We start from the raw sequence: 14,484 nt of genomic DNA, 5'->3' as shown, positions 1-14,484 counted from the left end.
TACAACATCAATATTTTTTCTTACTTTAATAATAGCCCATCAAAAATGAAAAATTTTGCCCAGTGGGCAATTATTACAGGAAATATGGTATTTGTCTCACAGTAATACTGTATGCACATGCATACACATGCTAACAATTAATTACTGCTACTGGATAAATGTAGATATCATGCCTATCCACTTTGCTAGATTAAAATTCAAATGAATCTTTGTGATCACCAACATACATTTTTTTCAATTGAATTGTCTATAGCAGGGGTTTCCAACCTTTTTTTTTTTCATTGATCCCCATATAGAAATACTCTCTTCAATCAGCCCTCTTAAATTTTTTTAATGTTTTCTAAGATTTTATGTAATAATAATTTACTTGATATAAAACATTTAATGAATTTCCCACATGATTATTATTGTTATTTGCAAATTATCTGAAATTCTCAAAAGAATACAATAAGTATTTGATTTCTCCATCAAACTTCAATTGAACCTTTGAGCTCTATTGACCCCTTTCAAAATTCCATGGACACTATTTGTAATCCCTAGTCTATAGCTATTTTCACTATGTTGTTACAAATCAAAAATTTAGTTTATATATGTTTTGTCTGCTAAATAGATAAAGGTAGATAATGAATTTGATTGCAATATTATGTTAAATTAATGGAATATGTAGCTATACAACTTGATGTGATTTTATCATAGCATTTGAAATATTTAATAAGTTAGATGGAAAAAAATGTGTATATTTTATATCTAGAGTTGAAGAAATTTGAGTTGTTGGTTTGTAAGTTCAGTCAGTGGAAAATGGAAAAATGAGAACATTTAATTATAGATGTAAACAGTATGTAATATCATCCAAAAATTATGAATAAGGCTTTGTTCAGCAGATTATTTGAAACAAGATTATGATTTTATAATTTTATGAAGTTTACTGAAGTTTACAATTTCTCATATTAATTGATGTGTTTTTGTTTATTGCCTGTAAAAATTTTCAATAACAATTACCTCTTCAAAGTAAGCAAATCTTAACAGTTTTTAAGTCCTCTTTTTTTTTAACATTTATGATACATGTAATAACTTATTATAGATCAACAAAATGAGATTCAATAACAAAAACTATTTTAATGCTCTGTGTATATTTTGTACCTCTTATATGATAAACTGTTTTCTTTTTTTAGATGTTTGTATAGACATTCCTGATATAATAGATTTAAATCATCTTCGTGGCAAAGGTTTACAAAAGGATGAAGAAGAATTACCAAATACAGTTATAGAACCAACTACACCTGGTAAAAAAAATTTTAAATGTATAGTTTATATAGTGATGATAACAAACTTGTACATTGGTTTTTTTCCATTATGTGTAAAAATTTATAAATAGTGCAAAATTAAACATTATAGATGGCATTTGTACAAGACCTTACCATACTTGTAACATTACATTTTGAAACAAGGCTGTTGACAGACAATGGCCGTATAGTCACAGGACATCAGTAACAAAATGAAATTGTTAAATTGTTGACTAATAAGTCAGAAATATTGTAATAATCAAATATTAATTCCTTCCAAGCCTTGAAATCTTTTAAATTCCACTGAAACTTAGTTTAATTTTTTTATAATTACAATAGAAATTTACACAATTTTTGATCACTCAATTAGTACTTCCTCCTAAGAGTCTACTCATCCAGTGATCATCAAAAATTGGAAGGTAGCTGAAAAATTATTGCAAAATTTATTCTGTTGTAAAGTGTAAATTTCTATTGTAATTATATGTTCTAGACCATTACAAAAATCAAGCAAAAATAAAACAAAGTTTGTCATTTTCATAGTCATAAAACTATTATATTGTTTTGATGTATTTTGAAATGTTATATTTATTTATAGTTATATTAATTGCATATAAAAAATTATGAAGAGAAACTTTAAAGTAAATTGTTATTTGACTTCTTTAAATGAAAACTTAATTTAATTGTTTCTACATTGATGATTTAAGAATTACATATATATTAAAATTATAAATAAAAATGTTAATGTATAAAATAGTTTGAACTTAATTTATATATTTTTCTTTTTACAGAAATTCAATTAGATCCAAATACTATAATTCAGTTATCTGAAATGGGATTTCCTCTTGATGCATGCAAAAGGGCTGTATATAAAACTGATAATAGTGGTATGGATGCAGCTCTTAATTGGATTATGGAACATATGAATGATCCAGGTAAGTTGACTATGTAGATAATTTAAAACCTTGTATGTTAGATAATTACATTCAACTGCTATAAATTAATTTTTCTTTGGAAAGCTTCTGACAATTATATTTTGAAGACATTAGCATTTAAGTACTTAATTATCATCCTTGTATTTTATCATTACACTGTTTTAAATAACTTCTAAATTATCTGTTTGGAATAAGATTTTCTTTTAATTTTAAGTATTCATAATTTCATTTAGCACAAAATCAAAAAGCTTTTTAATACTCAAATTAAAACTTGAAAATATAATTTTTGTTTACTAATGTTCTAAATGACAATTAACAATGTACTTAGACAACATAGCAATGTTCCTCAACTTTTTCTTTTATCTCACAGCCCACTTGAACCTATAATTAAATTTGCATGGAAAATCCTGTGATTTAAAGTTTTGTTAAATATTTTATTGCCATATTACTTGCCAGTTAACCTAATTTTTTGTCTATACTTTTTGTGAATTAAATAAAACAGTATTGTTGTTTTTTAAAATAGCAGTAGGTTACGATAGTTATGTAAATCAAAATTATCAAATTAAATGTTGCATCTTAATTTGCATTTAAAAGTAACATGATGATTGCTTTTAGAAATCTGCCCAATGTCGTTTCTAAGTTAAAATAATTTGAACTAAATATGGACAATTATAAATACATTTTTGACTTAAAGAAAATTTTATTTTAAATGAAAAAACTTAGTGTTGTGCGCATATAATTTTGCTTATGAATATATATTTTTTACTACATTATGTATATGTTTATATGAGTTTACATTGTTATAATAAATAATCAACTTAAAGGGATTTTAATTTTGACAGTTACATTTATTATTGTTTGAGCTGCTTTTAAAAATAATTTATTTAATAACCTTCAGAAATTTTCTTGGCACACCTACAATCCTCTAATGACACACTGATTGAAAATCACTGCAATATAGCATCTCACAGTAATAAGAATTTTTGTTTTATTGTTTATCACTCCTAAAATCTAATAAAGTTAATAATACCTCATATATGATGAATGACACACTTTTTTAAAGAATGATATAGAATAGTTACAAACTATAAACTCAAATTAATTAAAATGGGATCTTCATATTTTGAGATTGTTTTTGCAAAAATTGTAAATATGAAAATGTGAAATATATTGAAAAATAAGGTTAGGGAGGGGAGAGAGTTTTTGTATGAAAACACATTGCTATTACATTTCTAATCTCTAAATGTATCTAATATATTATAAGATTCATTTATGATGAAAGCTATTAACCAAAGCTGCTGAATTTTCTTGAAAGCAATCATTGTTTCACTTTTGAATAAAATGGACACCACTTAGTATTTTTTATATTTTGTAACTGAAGATTATTTGTTTAGGTGACATTGTTGGTTTATAAGGATAAAAGAAAAATAACTAAAATTCTCTTGTCAAAATGTAATGCTTATTATCTGCTCTAAGTGCATAGGCAAGAATAATACTGAAAAAGTATAAGGTTTTATCCAATAGTGTGATGTATTGGTTAACAACACAAACTGCAAAACAAGATAATTATTTTTTTTTGTCTATTTATTTTGCTACTTCTGTTAATACTGCTGTAAATATGCAAATTTTGGCTTCACAGGTATGGAGATTCTACTACATATCTGTAAATCTACTTCTCAAATATGTATTTTAAGAGCTTGACCTGAAAATGCAACTTACCTGAACAAAATTTTTAATGAAATGGTTTTCTTACATTAAATACATGATGAAAGAACATAAATCTAATTGAAAGTTTAATCAATAAAATTTAAATCATGGCATGAGTATTATGTTTACTAGATTTTGCAATTTTCTTTATAATAAAGAAGAAAAAATGTTGCAGTTTATAAAGTAAAGAAACATTATATTGGCAAAAATCCTGTATATTATTTTAGTTCAATTTTATTAACAGTTATAAACTTTTCTATTTTTTATTTTAGATTATGCCTCCCCATTTGTTCTTCCTACAAATTTAGAAAAGGAATCAGATTTTGTTCCAAATCCTGAAGCTGTAGCTACAATAGCAGCAATGGGTTTTACAGAAGAACAAGCTGTATGTGCCTTGAAAGCTACAGTAAGTATTGACAAAAATCTTAACATGAAAGTATACACTATACTTCTTGATACTATTTATAAATACAGTGGAACCTCGCTATACAACCTTAATCAGTTCCTGATGTTTGGACTTATACCGAATAGGACATATACCAAACCAACCTTTCCCATAGAAGTAATGTAAAAATGATTAAATGATTCTCATGTAAAAAAAAAAGCCTCTTGATATGGTATATTAATGGAGTTGTAAAATAATTGAAACACTGTTTGAGCACATTAATAAAAGAATAAATTTTATTACAGATTTTTAAAGTTATTACAGTAATAATCGCAAATAATTGCTTCTGATACGCTGTCACCAGCACACTGTTTTTCAGTTATCCAAAGCAAAAGCAATTTCTCAACATGATCTAATGTCTCTGATCTCTGTTTAGAAATTGATTTAACCCCTTTCGCAACGTTAGCAGATTTAATAATGTCTTTATTTTTCACGATTGTTGATATCGTTCTCGGAATACAGTATGCAACAGTTAAATCTGAAACACACATGCCACCTTCATATTTCTCCACAATCTCTTTTTTTCAGTTCCATTGTAATTCTAGTCATTTTTTTTTTTTTTTTAGTTTTCTGTTGCTTTTCATTTGCCTTTTTGCAGTTCATGATTAATAAAGTTTTACTTACAAATTAAAATTGGAAGAAATTTAACAAAGTTATAGACTGTGGCACCGCGAACGTCTAGTCTGATCTAGTACACCGATAGTTCTATTTGTTCATAGATGGCGTGTATAATTGAATTAAGTCGTATACTGAGCAAAATTTGTTTCGTCCAAACAGGACGTGTTTTGAATTGGATGTATTCTAAAGCAGACGTATACCGAGGTACTGTACCACTGTATATAAATTACATCAAAATAAAAAAATATGAGATATTTTCCTATTGATAGCAATTTTAAAAAATGTAAATAAAAATAAGTTCTCTTAAAATTCACTGAATTTATGGTAATAGGAGAAACTTTAGTAACAGAATAATAAATAAAAATGTACCACAACTAAAATATTTAAGCTCTTGCAGCTTTCATTTTATCTATTGAAGTCTTGGTGTTTGTCATTCTTTTCCACTTTTACATAATTTTGATAAATTTTTTTTATAGGAAAATAATTTGGAGAGAGCTGCAGACTGGATTTTTAGTCATGCAGATGAACTTTCACAAACTCCAATGGAAACTGATGACAATGCAATGCCAGATCCTAAATTTCGAGATGGTAGTGGAAGTAAGTAATATTATGTATATTTGAAATGATTATACATTATTAGTGTTCACATAAACCTCCTACAGCAAAAGTGGTAAACCTATGGAATGCATGTCCAACGTGGCATGTTGGGAGAATCAACTATCATGTAACATGTCATATGATTTTGGTTTATCATCCATCTTTTTCAATAATCGTTTTGGTTTATTATCTTTTTACCTTTTTTCAATTAGCTTCTTTACATTTATTCCAATTAAAGATAATTATGTTCATTATATGGCATGTGGACTCAGAAAAGGTTTGCCATCCCTATCCTACAGGAATAGTTGAGAAAACTTCTGGTCTTTTTAATATAATTTTTTAAAAACATTTGTTTTGAATAAGTATTTAATAAAAAAGATTGGCATACCATATTAGATTATTTTTTAAGTTAATAAGAATTTATTGTAGTCAGCAATTTTTTATTTCTAAGATCTAATGGTCATATGGCCATAGCAGTAAGGGCATCACCCTGCTGCTCTGAAGAACTTGAGTTTGGATCAGCTCCTCAAATTTTTAAGATGTTTGATCTGATTATATTGGACTGTATCACCCAGCCATTGTGAGCTTGAATAGAATATCTAATAGATATTAAACAAGGCAATCTTAATACCCATGATATTAAAAATATTAAAATTGTAATGGATATCAAGAAAAAGTTTGAGTTTCATCAGAATATTTTAATAGGAAAAAATTTTTCTGAATTTTTAATAAACATTAAAAATCTTCGACATCTATAAGGTAGGTTGTCTGCTTCATTAATTATTTTATAAGAACTTTATAAAAAAAGAAAAAAATAGTAACATAAAATAGATATTTAGCTTAAGAATACTTAATATATATTACAGGGTCTTCCAAAAAAACATTACCCTTTTAAATTATTGTAATTATGTTAGTTATTATCAAAGAATGCTGTAATGTACATTAAAACATTAGAAAACTGTCCTAGTTTAGCATTTGCCCATTACAGTTTCTCAAAGTGTGCACATTGAGTATCAGTTGAATGTGTGCACGTAAGGCACACATTCAACTGATACTCAAATTCTTCCTACATTTACTACTGCATATCCATTGTCATTCTTCCCTCAGCAGCCACAGTTCTACATCATCTGCATGTTACTCATGTTGCACAATGATGAGTGATTCCAACCATAACAGAAAATGCCTTCTCTATTGCAGAGTGGCCATTTTTCATTTTTGACACTTCAAGGTGGTAGACAACAAGACATTTAAATGCAGATGGTAGATGAAACTTGGATAGTTATGCAATATATACCAATCAATAGAGTATTTCTCAGATAATAATTACAGTAATTTAAAATGGTAGCATTTATTTTGGAAGATCGTGTGTGTGTGTGAAAATTAATTTACTAAATTGTTAACTGTTTTCTTATTACTAAATTTTATATAGTTCAAAATTTTACTAATAATTTCTGTTTAATTTTTCAGCATATAGACTTATAGGATTTATTAGTCATATGGGTACTTCAACCATGGTGGGCCATTATGTTTGTCATCTTTTAAAAGATGGTCATTGGGTTATTTTTAATGATGAGAAAGTAGCATTATCTAAACATCCTCCAAAAGAAATGGGATATCTATATTTATACGAACGGATATGAGCAACTGTGGAATTTGTATGCAAAAATAAAGGAAATATTCTTGTTGTGTCATTGCTTCTGCTTAATCATCTGGCAATAAATGTGAATAATAATTTAACATATTTGGATTGTTCTAATTGGACAAATGTAAATGCAATGTAAGAAATGAAATTGTATAACTGTTAAAATTTTAGTATTTATATTGTTAGACTATTTTTCAAAACTTTTCTTAATTTATAATGCTGCTCATATCAAACATGTATAAAAGAATGGATTTATTAATAGAATTTCTAATAAAGAAATATAAATGGAATATGCTTTGTGTTTATATATTTTTTTGGAAAAAATAGCATTTTAGAAAAACAATATAATTTAAAGTTCTTTGGGTGTCAGGGTTCCATGACCCACATTTTTTGTGTTAAGAAACACATTGTAGCTTTTGAAAATCAGAGAAAATTAGCTATTTATATATTCTGATCTTTTGTGACAAACTCAAATCTTATCTATGTTGGTCAAACTTGCTTATTTCCTGACTCAGCAACTGTTTGAAATTTTAATATTTTGCTTCATAATTATTTACTCCCATACATATCTTATAAAGGTTGCTTCATCATGTCAAATCTACAAGATTAAAGATTGTACATGGATTTTATACAGTAACCTTTTCCATCTCTGTTTCAGAATATATCAAAATTATACACTCCTCTGTAGACATATGATATTGAGATACTCTGTGAAACTTGGTCAATATATATATATATATAATTTAAAATACTTAGCTTAAAATTGTCAATGCTGTTTTCTGTTACACAAAAAGATGGCAGCAGTTGAAATTGTTGAATTATTATGAATAGACTGTGTTGGGAATAAGATAGCAAAGCTCCATAGTTCTTTGCATTATATGATATAAAGAAATCAATGATTTATTAGTCTAATATTAGTTGCATGCATTTAACTATTTTCATTATTGACCCTTACAATAGGCTAAGTGAATTGACAGCTAAGTAGAATCTTCAAAACACACAAATTTTGGTAGTCGTACATCAAAACCATAAACATAGAGAATGCAATGTGACAAATGGTTGACAATAACAACAATATAAACTAGTTTCTCTAAAAATAGTTTTTCATCTAAAATTATCCCATCAATTACTTTTTTTTTATTCTCAAAATATAAAAAAAAAGTTTACAAAATTTATAAATTAATGTTTTCAGTTGTAAAATTTAAACATTATGCAATATTCTAGTAGAGAGTAATTTTTTTGTTATCAGTAATTATTAAAAACAACTGGATTTTACAGTTTTATTGTAAAAGTGAAAAATTTATAACCTTTCATTTGCAGATCAGGCTGAAAGTTGAGTGGATGAGTATAGATTACTCAATGTACATTATAGTATAATAATAATTTTTTCATACTTATACATTATAATGCTTTAATACTCCTGTACATTGTAAGTTTAGTATTACTGTAATACTTCAATTTAAGCTAATCTGTTGTTGTCTATTAATTAGTAATAACTAACTGAGCCCTCTTGAAAGCTGTAGGATAAGCTGAAATGCATTCCACAACATTATGCATTAATGAATAAAATTTGGAAAGGGATATGATGAATCTGTAATCATAACAATAAGGCCAGTGTTATTTATTACTAATTCATTACTTGTACGTTTTTAAGACACCATTCAAGTTAATGGTCTTCTTCCCCATTTAGTCTATTAAGTTGAGGGCCTATTGTATTCTAATAACAAATTAGAAACTGTTAATTCAATAATTGAAATTCTTTAAAATAGTAGTCAATTATTTCGCAAAATAATGAAAAATAAGTATTAAAATTTGGTCAATAATTTATTTCTAAAGACAAATGAAATACAAATAATAATAATAATCTAAAACTCTAATAATAATACTAATAACTATAATTTTATTACAGTTTTATCAGTTAATATGGTCCTAAGCTACAATGTTAGAAGAGATGTTTCTTATTTCACTTAAGTAATAATGGGCAATATGAACTGTCTGATGATAAAACAAGACACTAGACTTTTGGGCCACTCTGGCACTTTGGTCTTTTACCTCACTACAGCTGACAGCCGACAGCCTAAGAATTTTTCACTGCAATAAGGAAGCAGTTAATTATCTTATAAATAGAGAGTATATAAGAGAATCAATTGTAATTTATGTAAGGGTGTTGATATGAAAAAAGGAACCAGTAAGCAATATGGCATTACATAGTATACTTATGAAAGTATACAGGTATACCTCGAGTTATGTCATTCTCGATTATACGTCATTTGTCAAAAAAGTATATGGAAAAATAAAAATCAAGTTTAAGTCATTTTATTCGACTTTACGTCCGTCCGCCACAAAATATTGAAGTTGTAATTTCGCTAGAAAAGCATTAAAAGCGCATAAAATCATATTAAAATATGTACATTTACAGTAAATGTTAATATAATCAATCATAAATCCTAGAGAACGAAACATGAAAACATCTGTGTTTCTGTGTTGTCGTCTTATTTAGCAGTCTTTAAGTGCTCATTATTGGCGTTTTCCACCGTAGTTTCGACTTACGTTGTAACTACACAAGTAAATTCGATTTACGTCGCCTCTCCTGGAACCAATTACCGACGTAAGGCGAGGTATACCTGTATACCATATTTACTTGCATATAAGACAAGGTTTTTATTCATTTTTCACTGCTTCAAAAACCTAGGTTGTCCTATATGTGTGAGCAAAAGGGTTCTCGTTTTTGCAGTAATTTTTGTAATCTGTATATTTGCATATTTTACCAGATTCTCACCTAGTGTTTAAAAACACTCTGGTTTTTATCTGGGTCATTTAATTGTTGTTGTGTATTGTCAGGAGTAACTATGAATAGCAATAGGAAAAGCAAAGCTTTTGAATTGAATTCGAAAATTACACAGGATATAAGTTTTAATAAATTTCCACATGAAAACAGATGATTATTTGGAAATCAGAATTCAGAGAAACTCATAAGTGTAATTGATGAAGAGTGAATTCAACAGTTAAGAATTGGCAAAAAAGGTTCCCAATTGTCCAGCTTTACATGAACAAATTATGTCGATTTTACAAGATTTTTCCTTAAAGTTTAAAATGCCAGTAATTTTTGCGGGACAATGTGTGAATTTACATGCATTTGATATTTTATTTGTGATTAAACAAAATAAAATTACAATTGCATTAATAAATTCTAATTTTCTTTATTTTGATCTTTAAAGTCACACCTTATCCTATATGCAAATAAATACAGTATATGGATAAATGTGTATACTATACATGTATTGCTATAATGCAGAGTGCAGTGTCTTCAACCATTGGAATCCTAGAGTAGATACAACCGACACAGAACCAACTTCTGGTGCATATAATACAAACTTTGTATTATACGCACCAGAAGTTTGTTCAATGTCTGTTGTACATATATCCCAGTGTGGAGTGCTGTATATACCTAGAATAGATAACTGTGCCTCAGCAAAATAAGATCAAAGACTTCAGCCTAGTCAGCTTTAAGAATAAAGACAGCCCTGCCCTAAGCTATAGTCACTTAGCTTATATGACGAACCTGTCGTCAATGATTGTAACAGTAGTAATTGCTGTCATAATTACACTTAATAAATTTAATATCTCCATTTTTGCTTCTTTTACCTAATTTTACTTTTTTTAATTCTTCTCATCTGAATTTATACAAATGAAATTATAATTTTGAAATATCGAAGGTTATTGCATGTAACTGAAGTCCTGTTTTTCTCTCATGGTGAAAAGTTTCTATATCAATTATTATTCTATATAATTTTATCTTTAGAAAAGAAGATTTTCAAAATTACAAAATATTAACTACATTATGTGAAAGTAAAAAAAAAAAAAAAAAAACAGATGAAGCAGTTTAAATATGCCTAGGATAATGCATCATATTTCAACTCATACAGTATATTCCACTTTATTTATTTTGCTGTTAGTAGCAATTTTCTTCTAAGCAGAAGTGTCATTTATTTTTAGAACCAAAGAGCTTAGGAAAATATGATAGACAATAATAATAATGCTAAAATTATTATATTAAAAATTCATTTAGTAAAAGCAAACAGGCAAAATTATATCCGACTGGATGTTGCAATTTTTAATATTAGTTTTCACATATAGAACAACTTAATCTACTAAATGAAGGAAAATAGAGATTTTAAACTATTTTAATTGCCTTTTAAAATAACATTACATATTGCATGTAATTTTGTTTTTAAGTGAATATAAACATTAAGATGCTTTAATAAAATTTCACTGAACTTATTTGTCATATATTTTTTTAAACTTTTAATGGATATACCTTCGTAACATTTTAATAATAATAAGCGGCTAAACAATTTATTGATAATAGTTCAAGTAGTAAATAGCACATACAGTAATACTTTATATAATAACTAGGTTTGCAAAATAAAATTTTTATCCTACTATGAAACAAAAAAATTATTTAAGTTAAAGCAATTCTATAATATTTTTCATCTGTTAAACACACTCATTTTTTTATATCCTATATAAATCACTCCAAAAATGACATATCACTGTAATTTTCATTAAATTATGCATGCTCCTAGCAAAATATTTTGTCATGGCTTTTTTTTAAGTGAATTATTGATCCATCCTTCAATATATTATGATTTATATGTAAAATTATATAGAAAAGCTTTTATTATGAAATCACATTAAAAAATCTTGGTGCAACAGATGGAAGGTGAGATAATGTACAAAATTATACGGATGTACAGTACATTTTCATTTCACGCGCATTCATTCAAATAAATAGTTTTCAGCTTTTCTAGCTTCGTACGAAGCTCCTTATCACAAATACTATTTTCTAAATTTGAAAACAAACTTTTCAAATCATTTTCTTCCTTTATTGTAAGAAATTGTACACACAACTTAAACCTGTTAACTGAACAGATTTGTTCTAACACATCTATAATGAAGGGGATGTTTTCAATATCGAAGCATTCAATAAAAACACGTGCTAATTCTCCTATACGCTCGGATATAAAATCAATAAAGAGTTTCTCTGAATTTTTTAGCAATATAAAGCGTTGTTTGGCATTTTTAAAATATTTCCAGCTCCTTTCAAACTCCTGTCTTGTTTTGGGTTGACAAGTGATTCCAAATTCGTAATTTTCGTCGGTAATTTCGATAAGAGACGATTTATTATTGGTTAAACCTTTGTTTTTAAAATCGTCTCTGGTTAATGGTTTCAAATGGCAGGCTTTGACGATGTCTGCAAATTCTTCGTAAGTTCCCACTTTCTGTTCCACGGCTCTAAATTTCGCAGCATTTTCTTCCCAATATCTTCTATCTGCTTCGATTCTGTCAAGAGCCTCTTTTTCTAATCTGGATATATCCCTTAATGCTTTCTTCCTATCGAATGAATCCATGCTGACTTCTATAAGTTCTACTCAGTGTTGCCAACCTTCTGTCGTGAAAAACCCCTAAACAGTTTCCTCTAAAAACTAAAATTCCCTCGAATCGTTTTGCTCCAAGTGCCATATCTTTTTTTTTTTTTTTTTGTAACTCTTTCCGCCCAGTGGGCACTAAGAGGGCCTCTTACAGCAAGCCCATTATGGGTTCGGCCAGGCCTACAATGGGGCGGCCGGGTGGTGAGGGACGGGGACCGACATATCCGGACGGACCACCCCCGAAAAATTCCTGGGGATTTTTCGACCCGTCCGGATTCGATCCCGGGTCCCCCAGGGCAGCAGGCTGCTAACCTTGACCGCTCGGCCATCCGGCCTTCAAGTGCCATATCTAAAAATTATTAGTTTTTTGACAATCTAGAGAAGCCTAAATTTTCAATTCAGGACACTATGCGTCGCTGAAATTCCACTAAGATTGCATACTACATTTTCCTCGAATTATTTATCCCCTAAATTTAGGGGTAACCTCAGCGGCCGGATGGCCGAGCGGTCAAGGTTAGCAGCCTGCCGCCCTGGGGGACCCGGGATCGAGTCCGGACGGGTCGAAAAATCCCCAGGAATTTTTCCAGGGGGTGGTCCGTCCGGATATGTTGGTCCCCGTCCCTCACCACCCGGCCGCCGCGTGGCTGCGCATAGTCGCGGCCACCCCGGCCGCGACTATGCAGACGCGAGCGAGAGAGAATGTGTGGCGAGAAAAAGCGAGATGCGAGAAATATCAACACCTGTCAGATATGTGCGAGAACCAGAAATTCGCTCTCGCCAGCGTTATTTCTCGCTTCTCGCTTGTGCATGGTTTTCCTTTGCGAAAACTAAATCGATCGCAAACCTCTCGCTCGCTCTAAATTCGCGTCTGCATAGTCGCACCCTTAGTGCCCACTGGGCGGAAAGAGTTACAAAAAAAGGGGGAACCTCATAAATTGGCATCAACCAAATTAGCCTAAAAATTTTCAAATATATTATTAGGAACTTTAATATTATATATATATATATTAATTGTTAATATGTAAATTATCAAAACAATAAACATTTACATTTTACGAAACCAGATGCCTTAGTCTGAAAATTGATAACTAGGTTTTTCTTCACGCTCATCGTAGATTCGTCAGAATCACATTATGGCGGTTGGAAGAGAAAGAATTGAACTTGACGTCATTTGTGGGAATTTTTGATTATGTGGAATAGGCCGGGTGGCGAGGCGATAGGACGTCGCTTACCCTTCTAGGGATCCTGGGAATCGAATTCGGGCGAGCAACCCAATTTTTCGAAAGATGGTCTGTTCCTGATACATCGAATCCCATTTCTCGCTATCCGGCTGTCCCCATTGTGGGCCTGGCTGAATCAACGATGGCTATGAAAAAACAAGCCCTATCGGTAGCCACAAGATGAAAAAAGCCAAAAATGAAAAAAAATCAGCATGATTTACTTCGAATTTGTGTTAAATCCTCAGATACTCAAAAAAAATTTTGGGTGATTTAATGTGGATATGTCGGGATTCGTCATCTGCCTCACGCTGCCTCTTTATGAGTCTGATCAAATCCGAGATGGGCTTTTTTTTAAACTCTTTCCGCCCTGTGGGCACTAAGAGGGCCTCTTTTAGCAAGCCCATTATGAATTCGGCCAGTCTGGCCGGATGGGGAGGGACGGAGGCCGACATATCCAGACGGACCATACCCCGAAAAATTCCTGGGGTTTATCGAATCGACCCTTGTAATTTCAACCCGTCCGTATTTCAACCCGGGTCCCCAGAGCGGTAGGTTGCCATCTTGACCGCTCGGCCATCCTACCGTCGGGCGCCGCCGCTGAAGACGTC

At 29.9% G+C, this 14,484-nt stretch overlaps 2 protein-coding genes across 2 annotated transcripts in view; one reads left to right on the top strand and one right to left on the bottom strand.

Annotated features, from left to right (window-relative positions):
* Window positions 1-7,514, top strand: part of Usp5 (ubiquitin specific protease 5) — a 32,097-nt gene extending 24,583 nt beyond the window's left edge. The window contains exons 15-19 of the mRNA XM_067288799.1: window positions 1,173-1,283; window positions 2,072-2,215; window positions 4,195-4,328; window positions 5,462-5,582; window positions 7,050-7,514. Coding sequence (XP_067144900.1) covers window positions 1,173-1,283; window positions 2,072-2,215; window positions 4,195-4,328; window positions 5,462-5,582; window positions 7,050-7,222 — 683 coding nt within the window. The 3' untranslated portion in view covers window positions 7,223-7,514. The remainder of the gene's footprint in view (window positions 1-1,172; window positions 1,284-2,071; window positions 2,216-4,194; window positions 4,329-5,461; window positions 5,583-7,049) is intronic.
* Window positions 7,515-11,729: 4,215 nt separating this feature from the next.
* On the bottom strand, window positions 11,730-13,062 carry LOC136990404 (coiled-coil domain-containing protein 103). Its single transcript, XM_067288792.1, has 2 exons — window positions 13,029-13,062; window positions 11,730-12,771 (listed from the first exon to the last, which is right to left on the bottom strand). Exon 2 carries the CDS (start codon window positions 12,633-12,635, stop codon window positions 11,994-11,996), a length of 642 nt encoding a protein of 213 aa, XP_067144893.1. The 5' UTR covers window positions 12,636-12,771; window positions 13,029-13,062; the 3' UTR covers window positions 11,730-11,993.
* Between the last annotated feature and the right edge of the window lie 1,422 nt (window positions 13,063-14,484).

This window comes from Centruroides vittatus, unplaced genomic scaffold (genome assembly GCF_030686945.1).
Source record: "Centruroides vittatus isolate TY-2023 unplaced genomic scaffold, ASM3068694v2 scaffold_932, whole genome shotgun sequence".
NCBI lineage: Eukaryota > Metazoa > Arthropoda > Arachnida > Scorpiones > Buthidae > Centruroides > Centruroides vittatus.
Note: the sequence above shows the minus strand (reverse complement) of the source record. Positions and strands in the feature narration are given on the sequence as shown.

Coding starts and splice junctions, on each gene's coding strand:
- LOC136990404 (XM_067288792.1), bottom strand. CDS start 12,635: ATGGATTCATTCGATAGGAAGAAAGCATTAAGGGATATATCCAGATTA.